The sequence below is a fragment of the Seriola lalandi genome, unplaced genomic scaffold (genome assembly GCF_002814215.2).
Source record: "Seriola lalandi dorsalis isolate HSWRI2012SDOR001 ecotype SW California unplaced genomic scaffold, Sedor1 jcf7180002054519, whole genome shotgun sequence".
Taxonomy (NCBI): Eukaryota; Metazoa; Chordata; class Actinopteri; order Carangiformes; family Carangidae; genus Seriola; species Seriola lalandi.
The window spans coordinates 1,802,997-1,825,593 of NW_019525072.1; the positions used below are offsets into that span (position 1 = coordinate 1,802,997).

Consider the following 22,597-nt stretch of genomic DNA (forward strand, 5'->3'; position numbering starts at 1 on the left):
CAGGTGGTGCAGAAGAGAAGCCCGGACATGGGATTTACAAACCTCTGGCTCTCTGACTTCTGCACCGGACAAGCATGGAGGAGCAACAAATCCCTCATTTTAAAAAGTAAGTGCTGTTTTCAGTTTAATTCTTTATTTGTTTTCTGTCAATATTAAGTAGTGTCTTAAAAACAAGGAAGAGAAGTTTTACAGTAAAATTATGGTGGACAGACTAAGTCTAGTGTACCTTACGTGTTTATTAATTTACAGTTAATAAGGTGTCTGTACAGTCTCAGTGTGGATGGGGCATTCCCTCGTGGCTTGTGAATCCAGTTGCACATTAAGTTGTATATTATGTCATCAACTAGGTCTTCACCTCGCTCCGTTACACGTCTGGAGTGGCTGATTGTAGTTTCTCAGAGAGCACTTTTAGATAATCTTAGGTCACACTGATTTTGGTTTAAAAAAAAAACATTTTTTAAAAGTGCAGATACACACACACACACACACACACACACACACAAAGGAAGAGTTTCAAAAAGTGTTTCAATCTGTTCCAAAAATATTCCTAGAGTATTACAACAGGGTGTAGCTCAAGATTCACGTGTCTAATAGCAGTAAACAAGAATTTTGGGTGAAAATCATTTATCTGAATAAATGTGTAAATAATAATAAATAAATAACATGAATGTTTTACCATAAATTAGCGATAGAATATTAATTAGGTCGGTCATGAAACTAGTTGAGCTCATGTGCGATTTTGTACCTTGTCTGACAATGAAAAAGCAAAGTTTGTACGCTCCTCACACTTTGGTATTTATCATTTCTTTACTGAAGAGTATTCCTTAAAGCAAAGATTTAAAAACCACAGCAGACTTGTTCCTCTGTAAATCTTCCTTGCCTATACATTGTTTTTTATCCCATTTTCCTCTCATGTGCATGCATGTCGGACATGTGCTGAACCACTGCTGTGAAGATGACGGTTAATAAGAATGCATTAATATTGCAGATGGTTTCCTCTGGTGGAAATAAAACCCTAAGGGCTGTGGATGTTTGCTAAAGGTCATGTTTGCCAAACACAACTCAGTCTTTCTATTACCAAGGAAAGTCTGGGATCTTTTTTTTGGGGGGGGGGGCTCATAATGGTGGACTAAGGAAGAGGGTAGTTAGTAAGGCATAGACATAGATTTTATGTCACGCACATTCAAAGAGCTGAGCGTGTGCTGACTGGATCCATCAAAAGACAGAGGTTCACGCAGGAGGTTTGTTAAATTTTAATGGCAAATATTTTTTTCATCTTGCCAATTAATAATCATCAAGTCGGAGCAAGCCGGTTTGAGTGAGGATTTCTAAGGAGGATTTCAATGCATCTGTTTAAGTCTGAAGCTTGAATGTTAATGTGCTCATGTAGCTGTCTTACATCCATTTTGAACCCCTTACAAAAAAACTCACCGCAGTAGATTCATCATTTTCCTATTTGATCTTAAGGGTTAAAAAATATTTGTAATAGGTTAAAAAAAAAGATACTATGTCTCTTTTGTATCCTAATATGAATGTACAGAACAAGACTGCTGTTTTTTCAACACCTTTTCTACACCTAATTCTTTTTTCTTTTCTTTTTTTTCTCTCCTCTCCACAGCTCAGGTGTCACAGCAATAGGGTCTCTGGACGAGGCTCGCTGAATAAAGATGCACAAGGATTTGGAGAGACAAAGCATCACTCAAACAATCAGATGACTCAAAAGAGGAGAAAGAAAGCCTCCTTTTAATCTCAGGTCAACAGTTTGGTCGGTGTGGACGATGTGAGTCGGCAGATTACGGAGGCCAAAGTCTGTTTTTCAATCATGGAGGGGCTTCTCTTTTGTCTCTGGAATCTATTGGTAGATGAACCTTGATGTCAGCATGGGGTCAAACGCGCCCTGAATGTTTTTTGCTCCACGCACCTGACTTCTGTCAGCATGTCAATACAGCATAGATGATTTACCCTTTAAAGACACATAAGTGGGAACTAACATGGTCTAATGATGTAGCAGCTACAGGTGACTCACATGTGGCTTATGATTCAAGACAGTCCAACCACAGTCAGTATGGAAGTGCAGACAACCTCTCTGGTCTGGATATATGTTAACAGGACAGAACAGCTGAACTCTTCATATGAATACAACACCACGGATTTGATTGAAGACTCAGACAAATACCAGTCTTACATAATTGGTCTCTTCCTGTCCTGCCTGTACACCATCCTCCTCTTTCCTATTGGATTTATTGGTAACATCTTAATCCTGGTGGTGAACCTGAACCACAGAGAAAAGATGACCATCCCTGACCTTTACTTTGTCAACCTGGCCGTAGCTGACCTCATCCTGGTGGCAGATTCGCTCATCGAGGTCTTCAACCTGAACGAGAAGTATTACGACTATGCCGTCCTCTGCACCTTCATGTCCCTTTTCCTGCAGATCAACATGTACAGCAGCATCTTCTTCCTCACGTGGATGAGCTTCGACCGGTACGTTGCCTTGGCTAGCTCCATAAGCAGCAGCCCGCTGAGGACTATGCAGCACGCCAAGCTCAGCTGTGGCCTCATCTGGATGGCTTCCATCCTGGCCACCCTCCTCCCCTTCACCATCGTGCAGACGCAGCACAGGGGTGAGGTGCACTTCTGCTTTGCCAACGTCTTTGAGATCCAGTGGCTGGAGGTTACCATTGGCTTTTTGGTGCCGTTCTCCATCATTGGTCTATGCTACTCTCTGATCGGGCGCATCCTCATGAGGGCCCAGAAGCACCGTGGACTGTGGCCACGGCGGCAGAAAGCCCTGCGCATGATCGTGGTGGTGGTTCTGGTGTTCTTCATCTGCTGGCTCCCGGAAAACGTCTTCATCAGCATCCAGCTGCTGCAGGGCACAGCTGACCCGTCGCAGAGGACTGCTACCACCCTGTGGCACGACTACCCGCTCACAGGCCACATTGTTAACCTGGCAGCTTTCTCCAACAGCTGCCTCAACCCCATTATCTACAGCTTTCTAGGGGAAACCTTCAGGGACAAGCTGCGTCTCTTCATTAAGCAGAAGGCCAGCTGGTCAGTAGTGAACCGCTTCTGCCACCACGGCCTCGATTTACGCCTCCCTGTCAGGAGCGAAGTGTCAGAGGTGTGACTGCTGAGAAGAGGGACAATTATGGAACCAAGTCCACAAAATATGCTAAAAAAAAAATCTTTATATCAAAGTGATATATCACCTAGTGTGAAATATTACCTCATCTTTCTTTCAACTGTTGTTTAGCTTTGCCTCATAGTTGTACCAGTGTCTCAGTTAACCTGCTCACTTTCTGAACAAAAAAAACCCCCACAAAAGCACCATGAACGTTCAGTCAAAGGATGAAAATTACTTGATGTGTGTATCTTTTTAAGTAGATAACAATGCACATACAGTACTTAAAGCTATTTCATGTTTATCTGCCTGTTGGACTGTTTTCTTTTAAGTGGATTTAGTGTTTTATTCCTTCAAAAAGTTATCTGGGTGGTGAGGCGGGTAACAGTGGATGAAATGCTAGTGAGAGGCAAAATGTCAGCATCTGCCCCCAGGAGTGGACAGATGAGTCTCAGAAGAGAACAGTGTAACATTTTGAATTGTGTGGCCTCTAATATAAATCTTTCAGAACATTTTCTGGGTAGGTGGTAGAGATAGAAAAAGCTGCGTCACGGCTAAAGCAACACACGTAGAGGAAATACTGCGTCACATAAAATCTAATCAGGTGTCGTTTCAGTCAAAAACCCAACATGTTCTTGCACAGGAAGTAAACGTGGCATTTATCAAGAAATTCAAACATACCCACCAGCCACATCAACAACATCGTGACAGCACATGAGAAAATGAATGTCATGTTTCAAAGCAGTAACGCATCTTAACACAATGTAACAGCGATTCAGGACATCACAGTCAAGGAACAAAAGGAACAATCAGATAATACAGATTCAGTTTCTTTCTTCTTTTCTGTTAGACTTTTTTTCCTGTGTTGAAATCAAAAGGTATTATGTATCCATAACATTCATTGGACAATGCAAACAGATGTTCACAGATGTGTTTTTATTTTTAGAAATAAAGAAAATGCCACATTTTCTAGGAATATAAAGTGAAACTTGTTAATGAGTTCTAATTGTTTTTTAGATTCCAAAAACAGCATTTTAGCAGTTTTTTTTTTGTGTGTGTGTATTAAAGTATTACATGGAATAAATAAAGGGTACTGTAGCTACACCCTTTATTTCTTTCTTGTTATACTGAAAGTTTCCATCACAGCCAAGCTATGAGATGGGTAAAGAAAATGAAGGATCCAATTTTTTTTTTTTTTTTTTTTGGGGGGGGGGGATTAGTCTCCAGAATCTGGCGCCTGAGCTCGTCTGTATCGCCGTAATGCAGGGAATCAGTGAGCGCTCATGTTCAAAGAAGGCTGAGTTATTGCATCACTTGTCAGTCCCTGTTAGCGTGATGGGAGAGCAAAGAGGCAGGTGTTGTTCTGCCAGGAGGGGATGAGACTGGGTAAACACATCATTCAATGTTGATAATGTGAAGCCGCTTCAATATTTTGTTCTTATCTGTCTTAACATATATTACACTGATAAACAACAATAGCAAACCCTGGACGTAAGTGATGGACCTGGGACTAACAGTCTCCCAAGTCAAACATATGCTTTATCTGCACATTTGTGTCTTAGGGTTAGGATTAGTTATAGGTCATTCTTTTAATAGAAAAAAACGAAATCAAACATATGCCATCAGACATAATGTATGAGCCGTCACTGTACATGTGGAGTCTCATCATGTATCATCACAATCTGATTTTGATGCTTTTGGCAGAACAAAGATGCTCATTAACGCATTGATCACAGGTTAATGTAATGCAGATTACCAGGCTACACAGGTGCAGTATGAACATTTTTGAATCGTGTACCATCAGAGGCCTCATTGTAGAGGTTCCCTGAAACCTGTCATAAAGTTTTACAGCCTCTTTGTTTGTTGATCCGTCAGGACAAACATTATAAATTCTATTTCTGTAATATCGCACAGTTTGTTTCCTTAAATTCAGTAGTGCTCACACTCATCTGTCTACACTGAAAAAAGGGTTAAAAGAATTTTCACTTCATATTTCTGCAAAACAAAACACTGCACAGTGTCATGCACAACAGGTTCTGTGCATTGGGAATGTTAAAGAGATGGATGTGTTGTTCAGTATGGACTAAAAGAATACAGGAGGAAAGACTGCCACACCTACGATGAAGACTGTTCATCAGTGTGTAAAAATCTGTGTATTGCCAGCCTGTGGTGTGCCTGTGCTGTGTTTGTGCATGAGGCAGCCAGAGATAATGGCGTGACTGGGAAAAACAGGAGTCCAAACCACAAACTGTTATTCCAGCTGTAACAGTCCCAGCAGCCTGGGAAAGCAGCGCTGAGGATTGTGTGAGTGATTGTTTATTAGAGGTCTGCAAAAATGCAAAACTTGTTGTGGTCCATGTTACTAAAGATTTTTTTTTATGTTTCCATTACACAATTTTATGTCCCATAGGTTAAGTATGCAAAATAGCATCCAGTGTGTTCTGCTTTTCACAGTTTTGTTAACCAGGTTTAAAGACAAGTTTAAACACAGATTATATGTTTGCATTTGATGTAATGGCTAGAATCATCTGTTAACAGAACCTGTTTCTAACAAAAGCCACAGAGCGCACAAAGACAGGAAGACAGGCAAGTAACAATGCAATGAGAGCTGTCAAGTTCATTGATATAAACAAGCAACACCTAGACACCAGAGCCAAGACCCCCCAAGTTCAAACCCCAGGGAGAGGCAAAGGATCATCTTTACATCACACATACACACATCCACACACATACAAACACACATGAGATGAGATGCTGTGAGAAGAGGTTGACAGTGGACTGTGTGTACAGCTGAGACTACTGAGTAAGGTTAAAGGTTTGTGGTGACTGACGTCACAAAAGGGAAAGAGGGTGTGACTTTTCCCCTTGCTTACATCTACTATATTTCCTTTGGATGATGCTGCATTAAATGGGTTTGTGAGCAAAAATCAATCTGGTAAAACAATATTTCTAGGTTGTTCATGTATAACATTTGGCTGGTTATTCTTAAAGAAGGAGATGAACATGTTCATGTTGCCAATTTATGATGATAATGTAATCTAGACACAAATCCTGGAGCTTTTTACTGACTAAATTGAATGAAAAAATTGTTGGCAAAATAATTGAACACAATAATTTTGCGGGAATAAGGGCATATTGTCCTCATTATCCCTGTTGTGATACTCAAACACACAAATAGATACCAGTTTAACTGGTGCAAAATGTGATAAAGAAAAAAAATGCTGCAATACATATGTCACAATGATCAGTTTCTGCTCAGAGAGTTGAGGATGTCTAAGAATAAAGGAAATTTATGAGAATCTGCACTTAAACTGCTCAAAATATGCAGAAAACAAATAAAGAAACAGAATTCAACTCTAAAAGTTTTCTTATGTAAGAAAAGTATTCTGGATTTTGGGGGTGGGGCAAAGTCAAAGTAATTACAACTGGATAGACCAGGGCTTATGCATAATTACAAGGCAGTGCACTCGATGGACCTCAGCAGCTGAATAATGGATTAAAAGTATAATTGCATTTGTAAATTAAAATCCCTCACAGGAAAAAAAGTGCTAAATGGAACAGATTAGCTTCCCACATTCAGAAGGAAGGAAAAGGGAGTTTGATTGGCTTATCAAGTTGTTTTATACATATACATTGTATATTAAAAACAAAAACTTGATTATTAATACCAAAACTTAAATCTGCAAAGTATTGGAGACAGGTATTGGAGAGGTCAACTTTGGAATAAGAAAAGAAAATGAAAAGTTATTTCCAAAAACTAAGAAAGATTTTTTTATGTAAAAAACTAAGCAATGCTTTTTCATATGTGACAATTGTGCCTTTTCATTGGTTTTTGATTCATCTTAAATGTGAGTATTTTACATCAAAAGTAAAATAAAATAAATCGATTTTTAGTTTTCCACCAGAATTATAGAGTAGATAATGCAACACTGAGATGGCAGAGCATAGTTTAAGAAGTTTAAGTTTATTAGTTATAGAGAAATAAAACAACAAAAAACTAAGATTAAGACTAGGGTATTTCGTCACTGTTGCTGGGGAAATATTTCTTAATTCTTTTCAAATGTATATTTACTCAAAATACAAAAAGTACATTGATCCAGGAGGTGTAGTAGTCATGGATGTGGTTATAACAGAGGCAAGAGACGTAATGAGAAATGTCCCCTCTCTGCAGCGCCCCCTGCACCACTGTTTGGTGTCCTGCAGTGCGCTGGCGTGTGGGCGCGGACGTGCACGCACTCGAGCAACAGATCCGAGCGCATGCGCAAATCATTGTTTTGACTGAAAATGCCGTCGGTTTCGAAAACGGCGGCCAATGCGTCTCCTCAAACCGAGAAACCTACCCACTATACGTGAGTAAAGCTGGTGCAAAGAAACGGCAAAATCGCTCGTTGTCGAAAATGTTACTTGCACGTGCACCCGTGCGCGTTTGCATTTCTCGCATTCCTCAACTCTTGTGTGTGCGTTAAAAACATGGTGCTTTTCCTGGCTTTGTGACTACCTAACGTTACATAGCAAACAGCGACTGCACGCTAACGACACCAGTCCTAATGTGGGAAACACGAACGTCTTAAATCACTTAACCGACCAGCCAGTCGTAACCGGAATCGTTTACAACAGTTTTACAGAGTTGAGCAATTGTTTTGAATTATCCGTTGAATATTATACCGTGAACTTGGTCTGCTAAATGATTAGCCAGGAACTCGCTAACCAGTCTGCTTGTAAATAGCTCGGCCTTATTTTGAGTTCCCTCTTGCTACGCACATTTATAGACGTACGCTCGGGGACGTTCAACCAGTATTACGTCGAAATACTTGCGTAATTCGCTCTGTGGATAGCGAGCTAACGATAGTGACCCAAAATATAGAGTAGCCCACACCAGTAGCAGCATATCACAACACTGAACTTTTTATTTGGCTTCGATTTATCGCTTACATTATAGTCATATTAAACCCCGGTTCCTGACGAAAGTTGTGCTTTTCCTCGTTGTTGCAGATACTTGAAGGAGTTCAGGACAGAGCAGTGCCCGTTGTTCCTCCAGCACAAGTGTACGCAGCACAGACCCTTTACGTGCTTTCACTGGCATTTTCTCAACCAGCGGCGAAGACGCCCCATAAGAAGAAGAGACGGGACTTTCAACTACAGCCCCGACGTGTACTGCACGAAATACGACGAGACCACAGGCATTTGTCCAGATGGAGATGAGTAAGTCCCAGTTTCAGTCATTGCCATCCTCCAGATTCATGAAAATGTCAGCGTGTGTCATGATGCAGCTGCTGCTCTGCGGACTAGTTTGGGGCGAGGACCACTGCAAAGTAAAACCACTAAAATACACAGGATACTTAAGTGATAGACAGATGTTTATGTCTTTCCTTCTCTGACCTTAAATGGCTTTGGGCGCTGTTTGCCGCGATTGGGAGGAATTGTGTGGATAGTGTGTGTGATTGTGTGTCTGGTTTCTGTGCTTGTGTTGGACTTCATTGCTTCATACAGTGAGTTACAGTGAGTGAAACAAACCTAAACAAGCTGAAGCACTTTCTCATTGTGTTGTAGTATGCAGACCAAATAGCATGTTCAATGTAGATAAGGTTTGCAGAGCCCTGTTTTATTATTGTTTGTGTATTAGGAGGAAAATTGTAATAGATTAAAACTAATGTTAATTCCACACAAGTGTGTAGGATAAGCAAACTTTGTCTAATGCCATATGTGTGGGGCTGCAACAAATGATAAACTTTATTATTGACAAATTTACTGGTTATCCTCTTGATTCATTATTTTGTTCATAAAATTTAGGAAAATACCAAAGAAATCCACGTTATACTTTCGAACAGCTCAATGTGACATATTCAAACGTCTTGTTTTGTCCAACCAACAGTTGACAACATTCAATTTAGTATCATGTACATGGTTGGAACCTGCCAATATTTGGCATTTTGCTTAAAAAATGCTAAAATAATTGTATGATTATGAAAATAGCCAGTTAATTTTCTGTCAATCAATTAATTGTTGCAGCTCTATATATGTGCACATTAACTCAACTGGGACTGAACTGAGATTATAACCTGCCGGTTTATTTAAAAGTGAACACCAACAAAAGACTGGTTTTTTTTTGTTGTTGTTTTTTTTTTTTTTTGCTGTTGTTGTAGTGGGGTTTTTTTATAATCAAAATTTGAGTACTCAAAACATAAAATGTGTATTCTTTGCACAAGTGAGAAGTGCACAATGAAGAATGAATCTGCTATTTTGGAATTTATTTATTTACACAGGAAAATAGGATTTGATTTGTAGTTGCTTGGTAAGCAGCATTAATCACTTAGTTGCCCTGTCAGTATGATGTTGCAGCAGGTTTTGGCAGCACGTTACATTCTCTTGAACTGACCCTTTAGTTGGACTCATTTGTCTTTGAGATAAGCTACTTGCCAGGTCGGATCTGCCCTGCAGCGTTGTATTAATGACTACCACTATTATTTGCAGCTATTGGCAACATGTGATTTGATGCAACATTTCCTCCCTATCTTAATATTTAAAAAAAAAAAAAAAAAAAAAGAAAAAGAAAAAAGCCAGTTCCTCTTGTTTGTGTTTTTCTTATATGTGAGCACAGTTTTGTGCATAGTGTCTTTTGACCTCTGTCATTGCAGGAGGAAAAAATTTTTTGAAAGGCTTGTGGCTTCAGAGGAATCAAGCATTGTCATAAGTATTGATTAACTGTCTAGTGGCACAGAAACTGGATATTTGAATTCTCAAGAGGTGGCAATGGCATTCCCCTTTAATTTGCATCAGGTAGCATCGAAAGACAGTAGGCTCTCTCTGTGATTGGAAATTATAAACGGTGGAGCATTTAATTGAACCCCACGTCGAAATAAAATAGTTGAACTAATGGAAAATGAACGACTGCAGTCCTTATAATGCCTCCACTGCCAATAGAAGCTATTTCTGTATGACCTTATGTGTTGCTATAGCAACTGTTGCTACTCAAGAAAGGAAAATTTGCTTTATTCAAAAGGCTTATTGGGCATACATTTCTTGAGGCATTGCTTGTGTGTCAGCCCTGCATTCACAACAGAATATTATTCCTGATTTAAAAATGTGTGCAACTAAGAATTATCTCAATTCATAAGCCCTGCGGGTCCATCACAGACTCTCTGGACCATGTCTTAAATGTCAGTGCAGTGCTTGCCTGTTTTGTGCTTCTGTAATCGTGTCATATCATACATGCTGCCTGCGCAATTTGAATTTGTAATGAACATTCATATCTTGAAGATAAAGAAGATTTATACAGTTTAAAAATAAGTTTCTCCCTAATTATGTCCATAAATTTTTCATTTTAGATCAGTTCATTTTAATGTCACGTCAAATCATTTTATCACATAAACTGAAACATTTCAACGTTGTTTCCTTGCTTTCTCAGCTGTCCTTACTTACACCGGACCACTGGTGACACAGAGCGCAAGTACCATCTACGCTATTACAAGACAGGCACTTGTATCCATGAGACAGATGCTCGAGGGCATTGTGTGAAGAATGGCCTCCACTGTGCTTTTGCTCACGGGCCACATGATCTCCGACCTCCAGTCTATGATATCAGGTGACATACATAGCAAATAGTGGCCTCTCTTTTCACTGCCAAACTTTTCACTCATGAACTTCACAATGGAACAAACAAATCAGCCAGTTTAGACATAATGTAAACAGAATACGGGTATTGTAGGGGTTTAATGGATTGCCAAACTCACAGTTTGATGTTAGGGCTTGGCTTGATGCGTTTCTGAAAACCTGATAATAAATAGATATATTTGTAATAAAATGTTTAGTTCAGCTCTGTGCTGAGGTTAGCTGATAGCATATTATACCAAGACCAAGACTATCATGTTACATGTGTCACTATGAACCAGAATAGCCAGGTGTCACTTGTATATGTATTGTGCTTTGTATTTATGACTTAAGTATTTTGAGATTTAGATTGAACAAATATTTAATCAAAAGCTGCAGTTCAAAGCAGCACAAATTAGCTTGTGATTTTAAAAATGTCAGTGAGATAATTCTCCTTCACATTACATTTGTTGTTTTAGACAACAATTGTCTAAAGTTTAAGATCATCAAACCAACCTCTCTTTTTGCTTTTTGAGGAACAAGGAATTAAAATAACATTCATTGTTTTGTGCACAGAGAGATCCAAGCACAAGAGGCCCTTCAAAATGGACAGCTGGGATCTGGAGAAGGTATTCCTGATTTGCAGCCTGGTGTGTTAGCCAGCCAAGCTATGATTGAGAAAACGCTGACAGAAGACCCTCGGTGGCAAGGTGAGAAGCCCCATCTTAAATGGTCTCATCCGGTGCCGATCAAACCACAATTCATTCTAAAGAACCAAACCTCTTATTTTTCTGCAAAATGAATGAAAAATGATATTCATACTTTGTGCCTTGTACTTTTTTTTTTCAGATACCAACTTTGTTTTAGCCAATTATAAAACAGATCAGTGTACTAAGCCCCCAAGACTATGCAGACAGGGCTATGCTTGCCCCCACTACCACAACAGTAGAGATCGAAGACGAAATCCACGAAAGTTTAAATATAGGTAAGATCAGGTAAAATAACAAAAAGCTGTGTAGCTGCAGTGTGTTAAATGTTCTGTGTGTTAAGAGTTCTGGTCCTGTGATTAACATTGCAGGTCAACTCCTTGCCCAAATGTGAAACATGGGGATGAGTGGGGCGAGCCCTCAAAGTGTGACAGTGGAGACAGTTGCCAGTATTGTCACTCTCGCACTGAACAGCAGTTTCACCCAGAGGTGAGTGAATTTTCCTTTCTCTAAAATAAAAATAGAGATAAGTCACATCCACCCTTTGTTGTAATAAAACTTTCAATAATATAGAGTATATAATTTGAGTTGTTGTCAAATAAACTGTTTTATTGGAGCTGTTTTGGCTGTTAATGACACTTTAGCTTCACTAATGTAATAAGCTTTTACTTAACTTTGTATCTCAATGGCTTGTGATTTGTTTTTCTTTCTCCAAGATCTACAAATCTACTAAATGCAATGACATGCGACAAACTGGATACTGTCCCAGAGGACCATTTTGTGCATTTGCACATGTAGAAAGTAAGTAAAAAGCTTGTCAACACTAACTACTGTTATTGTGATGCTAATTACCTGCCACTGGCCGACTCTGTTGTTTTGTTTATTATGTTTAATAAGAGAGGAAAGATGAAGCTAAAGTAAAATGATATGATGGATGTATCCGACTTCCGAAATTCACTCTTCTTAGCTTTCAAAATTCTTCTCGTCCTTTTGAGTCTCTGATTGATTTCCTCACAGTAATAAGAAAAATTGATGTTATTGGATGTACATGCAGTTTGATGTTCATCCTTTTAAAACCCTTCCAGGAATTCCCTCCACAGAGGAGACCATGAGTTCATTGCTAACGGCGATACAGTCGAGCTCACAGTCCCAGCTGGGCTCTCAGCAATATTCAGAGTGTCCAGTCAGTGAGTGGAACAGTGGAGGAAACTCCACCACCAGCGCAACCAGTAGCAACGGACAAGTGGGAAGTGTATGTTTTCTCTGTTGTTACAGCAGTCCTTCAATCAGAATCAGTTTGACGAGGGTGCTGGTGTTTTTAAGAGTTCACACATTTCTTACAATTTTAAGAAAATTGCTGCTTTTGTAACCAACTAAATAACAGTGACACTGAAACCAGCCTTTGACATGTTGTGTACCATGCTCTCATTTTTCAGTTGGCATGTTTTTTATACATTGATTTGTCATTGTTACTATTTTCTTTGACTGTTTTACATTTCATTACCACAATTTTTGGAAAGAACAGAGGCAATCTTTCATTGAAAGCTTTATTTAGGAAGATTATTCAGTAAAAACAGTTGTCATTTATTGTTACGTTCTCAATCTAAGATAGAGTCTCATGTCTATCTCAGCAGTCATCACCTCCATAGCCCATTCAAAATAATGGTTTTATTTATTTAATGTTTTGATTATCATTTTATTAAGATCATGTGCGCTTCTCTTTCTCAGGTTTCATGTTCTAATAGCTCAACTGTAACGCCAAGCTCAGGAAGCGACAGTTTGTTATCCCCAGTGGGATCCATCAGCAGACCCAAATCCTTAACTAATAGTAGTTTATGTTCAGAGTCCACCACATCCAGTGTCTCATCTCTGACGTCTAACTATCCTAAAGCTCCGGGCTTTGAACGTGAGGATCAGGTACACAGACTAAAGAATACAACACGCTGACAACTGTAGGGCCTTACACTTCTCTATTGTATCATTGTCATTCTCTTTATTTCTCATTCATTATTTGCCATGTCATTTTAATTTTATCGCTTTGAGCCGTTTTCCCATGAATTGCATTGTTTTTAGCTCTGCAGTTTTAGTATTTACACATATAAGTTACATCTTATATATAATCATATTCAAATTTCATGTGATGATTGTCATCGTTGAGATAATTCACTTGATGACAGTTCTTAAAATATGCATCCACAGGCATTGCGGTATGCTGAATAATCTAAAAAGTATTAAGTAATTTATATCTGGGTGATGTGACTTTTTTTCAAAAGCCCATCTGAATCAATTTATAATTATTGCATTTTTTTTAATCTGAGAAGCCGAATCTTACAATCATACTGCCTAAAAAGCATTTTCACACTGGACACATGGCCAGTAGTGTTTGGCAGCATTTTTGAATCATTCCTAGAGCTACAAGAGTCAAGTCACATGATCAGTTTACACACCTCTGATTCAGAGTAGATGTAATTCAGCAGACGGCCACCACATAAATCATCACAATAACAAGTACTATTGAAGATCAGCAGTCTTTACCACTTCTCCTGTCACCAGGTTTCAGTTAGCTCTGTCTTGGAAACTGAAAAATGGTTAAGGCAAAGAGTCAATGTTTAAATAAGCTCTTTTTAAGGCTATTTTCTGTCTCTGGCTAAGTGTAGTGTAAAAATACCCTTAAATTGATATTAACTGTCTGGATGCAAAGTTTAGATTTATGTCACTGAAATGTGCTGTTTTGTTGTTATTTGATCATATTTAGATCAAGAACAAGGGGCAGGTGGATCAAAAATTGATGGACCAAGAAAAACAGGTTTGTGTTTTAATGGGTTTCTTTGTGGTGATAGTGGGCTGATATTACATGATAAATAATGTATTTATGTAGTTAGAAAACCTAAACCATAATTAACAAATATCTTCTGTGCTTCCCTTTTAGACACAAAATACTGTATTCTCTGCGGTGAACCCTTTGGCATCAAGCTTTACCTCCAGTATAACATCCAGCTTGGCCTCTAGTATTGGCTCAGATAGTTCTTCACCGACCACCTTATCCACGATGAATGCAAAAGCCACTCCTTTCTATCCAGGGAGCAACACGGTGGAGTCTGTCATAGGTAAGTGCACGTAAACCCAATGGTAGGCTGGTTTTTGATGACTACTACCACTCTGTATTTTGTTTTCAAATGTCAGTCAGATGTGTTGTGTTTTCCCCTAGGATCCGCTCTGGACATCAATTTTAGTGACATAAATGTTGCATCTCTTGATAAGGAGCTAGAAGAGCAAGACAACAATGTTGGGTTGGCAAGTAAGGACCCCAAGTTTGTTAAAGCACTTGTGGCTGTTTGACCATTTGATCATGAATGGCCTTCTCATAATATGCTTGGTAAATTATTTTAAAAGCAACAGCAGCATATGGTTTTTCCCCACAGGTCAAAGGGTGCTAGGTGGATCTGCTCCTGTTAACATTCCCGGCTCCCTGGCACGATCGTCCTCCTTTAATTCCTCGTCATCGCTCTCCACCTCCCCGTTAAGCTCCCTTTCCCAGTCCCTGTCGCAGTCCCTCCTGTCTGGGGCAGTATCGCAGCATAATCAACCTTCAAATCTGTTAGCCAAGCAAGAGCATGGCCTCCTGGGAACACCCACCTCCTCTTCCCAGAACTCTTTGGGTAAGCTGATAGCATCAGACATCTCGTTCCAAGTGAGATAGAAAGCATGCAACTTTAGATTTAAATCTCAGAGTCTTATGTGTCAATAAAATTCCTCAAGAGTCTTGTAGACTTACTACACCACTACTCTGTTCAGTAATATTCAGCTTTTCATTGAATACTTCATTCAGCATTACTTATAATTCTAGTTCCTGTTATGAGTTTGATTCAGTAAGAAAAAACAATTTTTCTGCAAAAACTTGGTTTAAAGGGGACCTATTATACTTTTCTTTATTCTTTGTCATATGTGTATAATGTTACAATCTTGGATGTCCATGTTAAATATGACCAAAGTTTCAAATAATGAGGTAAAAGTGACAAAAACTCAGGCGTCACACTGCTCTGAACTCCAGGTTTCCGATGGGTTTTCTGCTACTCTAACCCTGCGATGAGCTGACGTCACAGATTTCTTGTCAGCGCAGTCGGTCATTTGGCAACATTGCATTTTAGCACATTTCCCACACATACAACTATTAACGGGCATGTATAGAAAACCTGTTTTATAAGGACTGTGATTGAAAGACGAAGTTCACCGTTATTTCACACAAAAGCAGGCAATGGGTGTAATATTTACCAATCAGAGATGCCTTGCTGTAATGTTTGTTGCTTCAGATGTTAGTGCTGTCCACTTCCATATTGCAGATCGTATTCCGGCTTGAACATGTCTGGATGGATTTGAGAAGTTCTGTTCTATTACTTAGTTTTACAGTTTGCTTTCAGAACCTCCACACCTGTAAGAGGATGAGACGGTGCTCTCAAGCGCTGGGCCCGGATAATTTGCAGGGGGGGGGGGCTTCAAAACAGGCAGTTTGAGACAAACAAAGTTTTTTTTTTTTTAATCTTTGAACCATTCAAAGCTACTCTAATAGAGTCACAGAATAAAAATATAGAGCTGGAAATGAGCATAAAAGGTCCCCTTTAACAGAGAATTTCTCAAAGCTAAATCACTGCTTTTAAAAAATAAAAAACATCAGTTAAGGATTAATTAGCTCTAAATGAAATTGCTCTAAAGTTGCACACAGAGTCAAGAGTAACAATTCACTTTTATGCCCAACACATCACTCACCTAGGCTTAAATGGAGGAGCCAGCAGCATTTGGGATTTTGTAAGTGGCAGCTTTTCACCGAGTCCATCTCCAGTTTTCAGCAGCCTAACCTCCACAACCAGCAGTGCTGATCTGGCCCGCCTTTTTAGAGAACTGGACGAGGCCAAGAGGAAGATCAAACAATGGGAGGAGGCCTGGCATCAGGTCAAACAAGTCAGTGTTATAAATGAACTCGTTGCAATACATATCTTGGTGGATCAGAATGATTTCCCCCTTTTTTTTTTCTTTTTTTTTTCTAATCACATTTTAACTTTGTTCCAGGCGTGTGAAGCATGCCAGAAAGAAGCTCACGAAGCAAAGGAACAAGCAAAAACAGCCGAGGCGGAGCGGCAGCTGGCAGAACAGAAGTGGGAGGAAACAGAGCGCAAGCTGAAAGAGCTCCAAGGGGACTTTGATGTGCTTTGTCGCACCCCTGGAACACCTCTTCTGCGTAGCTATGGCGAGCTGGACCAGCTCCCCTTGTCAAAGCTTCACTCCATCCAGAGTCAGCTGCGTAATGACCTAGACCTTATAGACGGGGTAAGAAAGACTAGATCACACACAGCATTTCATTCGTAGCATCTACATAGTTTTTAAAATGGTTTATCAGACTTATCATTCAGATCTGCGTTTTGTCATCAAGCATGCTTATTTGAAAAGTCTGCATGAACTGTTATTTTCCTAAGTTGCGGCTGATATTCGCTCTTTTCTTCCCCAACAGGTAATATATCAGCTTCAGTCAAAGAAATGTATAGTTTGCCAAAAGCATGATCGTTGCATTGTTCTGCAGCCTTGCCAACATTATGTACTATGTGAGAACTGTGCACCTAGTAAAACAGAATGTCCCTACTGTAGAACGAAAATATTGAAGTGGTGATGTACAATTACTCAAGGTACTATTTAAAGAATTAGCCCTTTGAAAAACTACTAATAGATATTACATTTTCTAAATAGCAATGTCTGTTTCATACAGTGATTGACTTAATTTAGAACAAAATGATGTTTGACTGACAAAACAAATAGTATTACAAATCAGGTTATATACAGGGAATTCAATCATTGTAGCTTTTGCTCATTTTATGTGAACATGACCTCCATCAACCAGATAGCTTTCTCAATCCTGCGTTGCCCTTCCAAATCTTCAATTATGATTCAGACCCTCTGAAGGACGTAAGTCTTATGTCCAGAGATGTCTACATTTGGTATACATTTAATGTATTTTGGCTAAAGACAGTTTCAGTTGTGCTTTCCCCTAACATAATGCAAATATGCATTGCCAACCTGCCATATTGCTCTTACAGTAAATGCAAAATTTATGACAAATAAAATACAACAGGACCAATAAACTCGGTTTAAAGCTTAATACATAAGGTTATTAATGAGTGTGAGTTTGTTTTTCTGGCCACACATCTTGCTCTCTAATCTCCCAAGGTAGCATCTTCTTAATTTAATGCACTTAAAGTCAGCAAATGTGAAGGCATTTCAACCCACATCTTTCCAGAAAATCCTGTGGAAATGTACTTTAACAGTCTATCACAACTGAAAATGGATATATCAGAGTTTTAAAATGTATATAAAAACTCTGGCTGTGACATACTGTAAGTCTTAAGTGGAAAATGTTTGTTGAACAAATTATCCTTCGATATTAAAATGAGCTGCTCTGTAGATCACTGACCTTATGGATCAAATTTGTCTAAATTACAAACAAAGCCAATGTTGATAGTTTCCAAAAATAACCAGTGTCATTTCCGCTTGAGATCTCAAATACAAGGAAATCACTATAAATGTTAGAAACATACTGCTAGGAAATGGTGAGTTTATATACAAACTGGTCTGGTGATGTTAAACATAAAATGGGCAAATCTCAAAGCTGATTTTTATTGAAGAGGAAATCTTTTTTTTTTTTTTTTTTTTTTTGTTAGCCTAATTAGGCTGGAAATCCAGACAAAAAAGTGTGTTTTCACATCATTTCACGGAGCACACAGCTTCCAGAACTGTCCAGTGATGATCCACGTCATTGTATCAGAAAGCACTACAATGTTTAGAAGCTCCGTGCTCTCAGGAATGAAGACATGAACACACATGTATTTTTGCATTCAATACTTTGTAGAGTAATGAAAGGAAAAATAATTATCTTTGGCCAAAGTGTTCAACAGCAAAGTCTCCATATGCAGATTTGTAACATGTTTCACATCTGATGAGTTATTAGTGCTGAATGAAGACCTGTGTCTATAAATCAGCAGCAGTAAATCAGAAACACATGAATGCTGTAGTTTATCAGTGTTCCTCTTTAAGTAAAGCAGCATTTTGTTAAACCCCAACTTTTCAGTGACATTTACTGCAACCAGTCAAGCATCATTATTTTGACCAACTTTTTGAAGAAGTTTGATTTCTTATTAAAGCACTTTGTTGACCTGGGACTTTATTAAAGGGTATATAGAATTTTGCTTTAAGCTGCTTTGTAGGTATTCTTTTGTGTCTTTTTTTAGATTTATACTTTTTTTTTTATATATAAGCTAATGTCTGAAGCATTTGTGTGTACTGTGAAACATAATTTGAATATTTCATGTTTCCTATTGTTAAATCATGGCATGGTTCTACATATTAAGATTTCATAGAAAAGTACTTAATAGTTTCTACTTTCATAGTTAGATTTATAAAATTTCAATCAAATAAGTGCAAATTTAAAATGCATTTTAGGCATAACCAGCAGCTGTAATATCAGTAAGGCACATGCTACATGTTAAGGCTGTTCAATCAGTTAGTTTTGTTTTGTAGAGATTTATATAGCCTAGCTATTAGAGAAGCATGTATTGTATTTGCTAAAAAGCCTGAAATGGTGATTTTTGTAGGAATCTAGCCTCTTGACCTTGTCTAGAACATATCGGCCTCTAACTCTAAAGTGCCTTGCCTTAGTTGAAAAGGATATGTGTAGAATTGTCAGAGCAAACACAAGTAGTTGAAGCTTGTGCACAGGTTTCTGCAAAATGTGTCTTGTTTAACTTTGCAGAAGCATCGACATGTGTATGACTATATGTGTATATATAAATATATGCCAGTGTATTCGGCCAATCCCATTAAGTATTTCTGCGGAAGTTAATTGAAAACAAGCATTGTCAGTGCCTGTGTCCTGACTTCAACCTTAGAAACGAACCGCCCCTCTCCCCTCCAACGACCCACCCGCTCATTCCTTGGTCGTGGTGCTCTTTTGGTGCAGCTTCAGTCTTTGAAATTAGTTTTTTTTTTTTTTTCAATTTAATGTTTGGGAGTATGCAAACATAGAACACATGGATTTGTATAGCAACATATAAAAATGCTTTTTAAACAGTTCACTAACATTAATTAGTTTTATTGTAATAATTCTTCAGCGAATGAAGAATTCTGTCGTTAACTTGTAGGTTGGATTTTGCAAAGGATTAGTGCTTAGGTTCCTCTAATTGAAATGACCTTCTACTGTGTTAAAAAATCTTTTTATTCTTGCTTTAAATTCAATAGAAAATCATGTATCTCCAGGTACACCTTTTGCTACTTACAAATATGGGAAAATGCATTGTTTACATTCACATAAATGTCGATTAAGCAACTCAGAGGAAAACTATCAAGAAAGGTTATGGTATTTTAGCATTTTCATGACTATATTTCAGCATAAAAGGCAGGCTAAACACTTCTGGTATTGCATGGTATGCGATATATTAACCAGCTACAAAAAAAAAAAAAAGAAAAAAAAAAAAGTTCGCACTGTGTCACACTGCCAGAATATTTGTATTGACTTATTTTAGTGTAGTAAAGGCTTAATAACTTCTGCAAGCTTCGCTGCTACTGGAAAAGGTATTAATGTAGTTTCTTGTTATACATTTAGATGTTTGAATGTTGTGCATCCACAGGTCAGATTTCAGAAACTATGAAATAATCTGTCTTCTGCATTTAACTTGACTAAATCTTATTTGATTGAATTTTTCATTTGTAAATCCATTAGAGTCAAAGTTTCAGTACTTTTGTAAATCACCTAGAATGATGTCACAGACCTCTACTGCTGTAGATGATCCCTTTTTTTGAATTGATTGAAGGTAAATGTATTTTTGTTGGAATTCTTTTCCCTCCATACACTGGATAGCAGTGTACGGTGCAGCTAATTTCACAGGGTCCTCTGGTCTGTTTTGTTAACGCCTGTGAAGCCAACTAAATTAATGATGTCTAGTGTGAAAATCTAAAAGTGAACCAAAGTGGTGTTTTAGTAGCTGTCCAAATATGTATTCTAAACAGAAAATTTGCCCTCGAACAGAATTCAAATATTTGCTATGGTATTGGAAAGATCAGCCTGTAGCTGTGAACGGGGCAGGTCAGAGCACCGAGATTATGTAGATGAAACTGAGACGAAGTCCAGCATTGTGAGTGGCAGGAATTCTGTTTTTGGATGGATTTTTGCTTTAATATTTCATTCAGTAGGACATATATCCTCTTAGTGAGTAAACAACAGGACTATGCCAACGGCTTTTGCTTACAACATTAATGGACTTGAGCCCATTTTTTGCAGTTTTACCAAAGACCTGTACTATTGTTTTTGTACTACATTTCATCATTACTTTTATTTCAGTAAGAAACCTAAATTGATTTTACAAAGTAATCACCTAGTACCTTAAATAGATAATGTTCATTAACAGTAATTAATGGCATCTTTTTCTAACTAAAGTTAGCTATAGTGAGTGGATACACAAATGATCAATGAAAAATGCATGGGTCAGATCCTCACAAAATGTGTATTTGTACATTTGATTTTGTGTTAAGTATACATTGACGTTTATGGCAGATTTGTGCAATACTGGCTAGCACATGCTGACCTTAAGCGAGGATTCAGTGTCAGTTTAATTGTTGTCTACAGTGAAGGAATGTCAAAGGTGAATGGCATTTGTGCTTCTAAAGTGGCCATATAACTTCACTACAGTACTGTTCTGAAGTTCATTTTGTTTGTTGATTTTTGCTTAAATAGATAATCTCAATCACTTTGGAAAATCTGATGGTTATGCATTATATGCTGTCATGATAGACCTGACTGTAAGGTGCTTTCTTTTTACCTGACTTTTTGTTTTCTATTTCTGAAAGCCGTGGTCCAAATTAGGTTTTGTTTTTTTGTTTTTTTTGTAAAATTACAGGGGAAAATGATGATGATTGTGACAAGCATCAATGGCAGATACAGACATAATTAAAACTGAGTTGTTCTGATGGTAAATTGTTGGCTCTTGATCTCTCTAGTGGTCTACTTACCCTAATTCAAGTTTTCTGAAAAGAAATGAAACAAGCATTCACTTGGTAAGCACAGCATACATTTCTTTACAGTCTTCAGATTTGTTAAATTTATGTCTAACGGACCAATTACACTTTGAAGTACATCTGTGCCTTTTAATAATTACATAATGTTGATTGGTATCAAGAGAATATTTCTGAGACAACATTCGGTCTATTTAATTAGAATCAAAATTCCAGTGCCTTACAATATTTTTGTGGACCACAATGTGATTGCTAAATGATCTCCTGCATTCGGGCCACTTAAATTGACTTATAATTGTCTTATCTCAGTCTGTATTTGCCATACCATTGAAGAAAACGCAGCAATACCTAACCATTGAATACACCGTTTTGATCTCAATTACTTATTTGGCACCAAAAACTCAGTTGTTTGTAAGGAAAAGCACCAAATAGGAAGAATCTTGTAAATGAACTGTAATAGATGTATCATTATGCTCTGCATTGGAATAGTTTAATCTATTTTGCATTATTGTTAGTTGTTGTGTTGTCTTTTTGTTTTTAATATTATGAAAATGGAGCCTGAAGATTTATGCAATCTTGTACATGTATGAGTATGATGTATGGAACTGTTCAAAATGAGTAAAATACTAGTACAACAGGTGGTGTCGAAAGTAAATGATCTGAATGTGGAACCAGTTGTTCCATACACTTTAGAAAATTTCAGTAGAAATGTTATTTTAACATTGAAGCCCTGAAATATTGAATGTATTGTTCTAAATTAGATATTCAATGAATGGGTCACTGGATATTATGGAGCGCAGTTAATTCATTATGATGTAGCATCTAGTTGTGAACTGCTATTCAATAAAATTTATTAGAACTAAAACAAATGCAAGTTTTCAAGTTTCTATTTGTCAGTATAATGAGGAACTATAAGGAAAGAAATGTATTTTTCTCAGGGTAATACAGTGATTTAATAGAAAATGTGTTATATCTGAGGAAATTGCATTTCATGGATTTATTTACTTAATGTCAGTGAGTTTAGACATTATTTATAGATAGATTAAGAAAAATGTCCCTTATTTTGTGACAAGCTGTATGGATATGTAGGAAATTCTCTACTGATAATCGTAGAAATTATTCTGTTGGTATA

The 22,597-nt window shown here is 37.9% G+C and overlaps 2 protein-coding genes across 6 annotated transcripts; both read left to right on the plus strand.

The window, feature by feature from the left end:
- Positions 1-4,106, plus strand: gper1 (G protein-coupled estrogen receptor 1). Its single transcript, XM_023413742.2, has 2 exons — positions 1-106; positions 1,619-4,106. The coding sequence occupies exon 2, from the start codon at positions 2,027-2,029 to the stop codon at positions 3,128-3,130; it is 1,104 nt and encodes a 367-aa protein (XP_023269510.1). The 5' UTR covers positions 1-106; positions 1,619-2,026; the 3' UTR covers positions 3,131-4,106.
- A 3,249-nt stretch (positions 4,107-7,355) lies between these two features.
- On the plus strand, positions 7,356-22,102 carry unkl (unk like zinc finger). 5 transcript variants are annotated; one of them, XM_023413738.2, is made up of 16 exons: positions 7,356-7,473; positions 8,117-8,326; positions 10,530-10,706; positions 11,288-11,421; positions 11,561-11,696; positions 11,790-11,907; positions 12,135-12,219; positions 12,504-12,670; positions 13,147-13,335; positions 14,174-14,224; positions 14,348-14,525; positions 14,606-14,716; positions 14,841-15,077; positions 16,187-16,374; positions 16,483-16,740; positions 16,922-22,102. In XM_023413738.2, exons 1-16 carry the CDS (start codon positions 7,409-7,411, stop codon positions 17,075-17,077), a joined length of 2,460 nt encoding a protein of 819 aa, XP_023269506.1. In that variant the 5' UTR covers positions 7,356-7,408; the 3' UTR covers positions 17,078-22,102. The 5 variants fall into 5 exon arrangements, with proteins under 5 accessions (XP_023269506.1, XP_087032069.1, XP_023269507.1 ...); XM_087175943.1 differs by having other exon boundaries at positions 16,256-16,374; XM_023413739.2 differs by having other exon boundaries at positions 14,627-14,716.
- Positions 22,103-22,597: the final 495 nt, after the last annotated feature.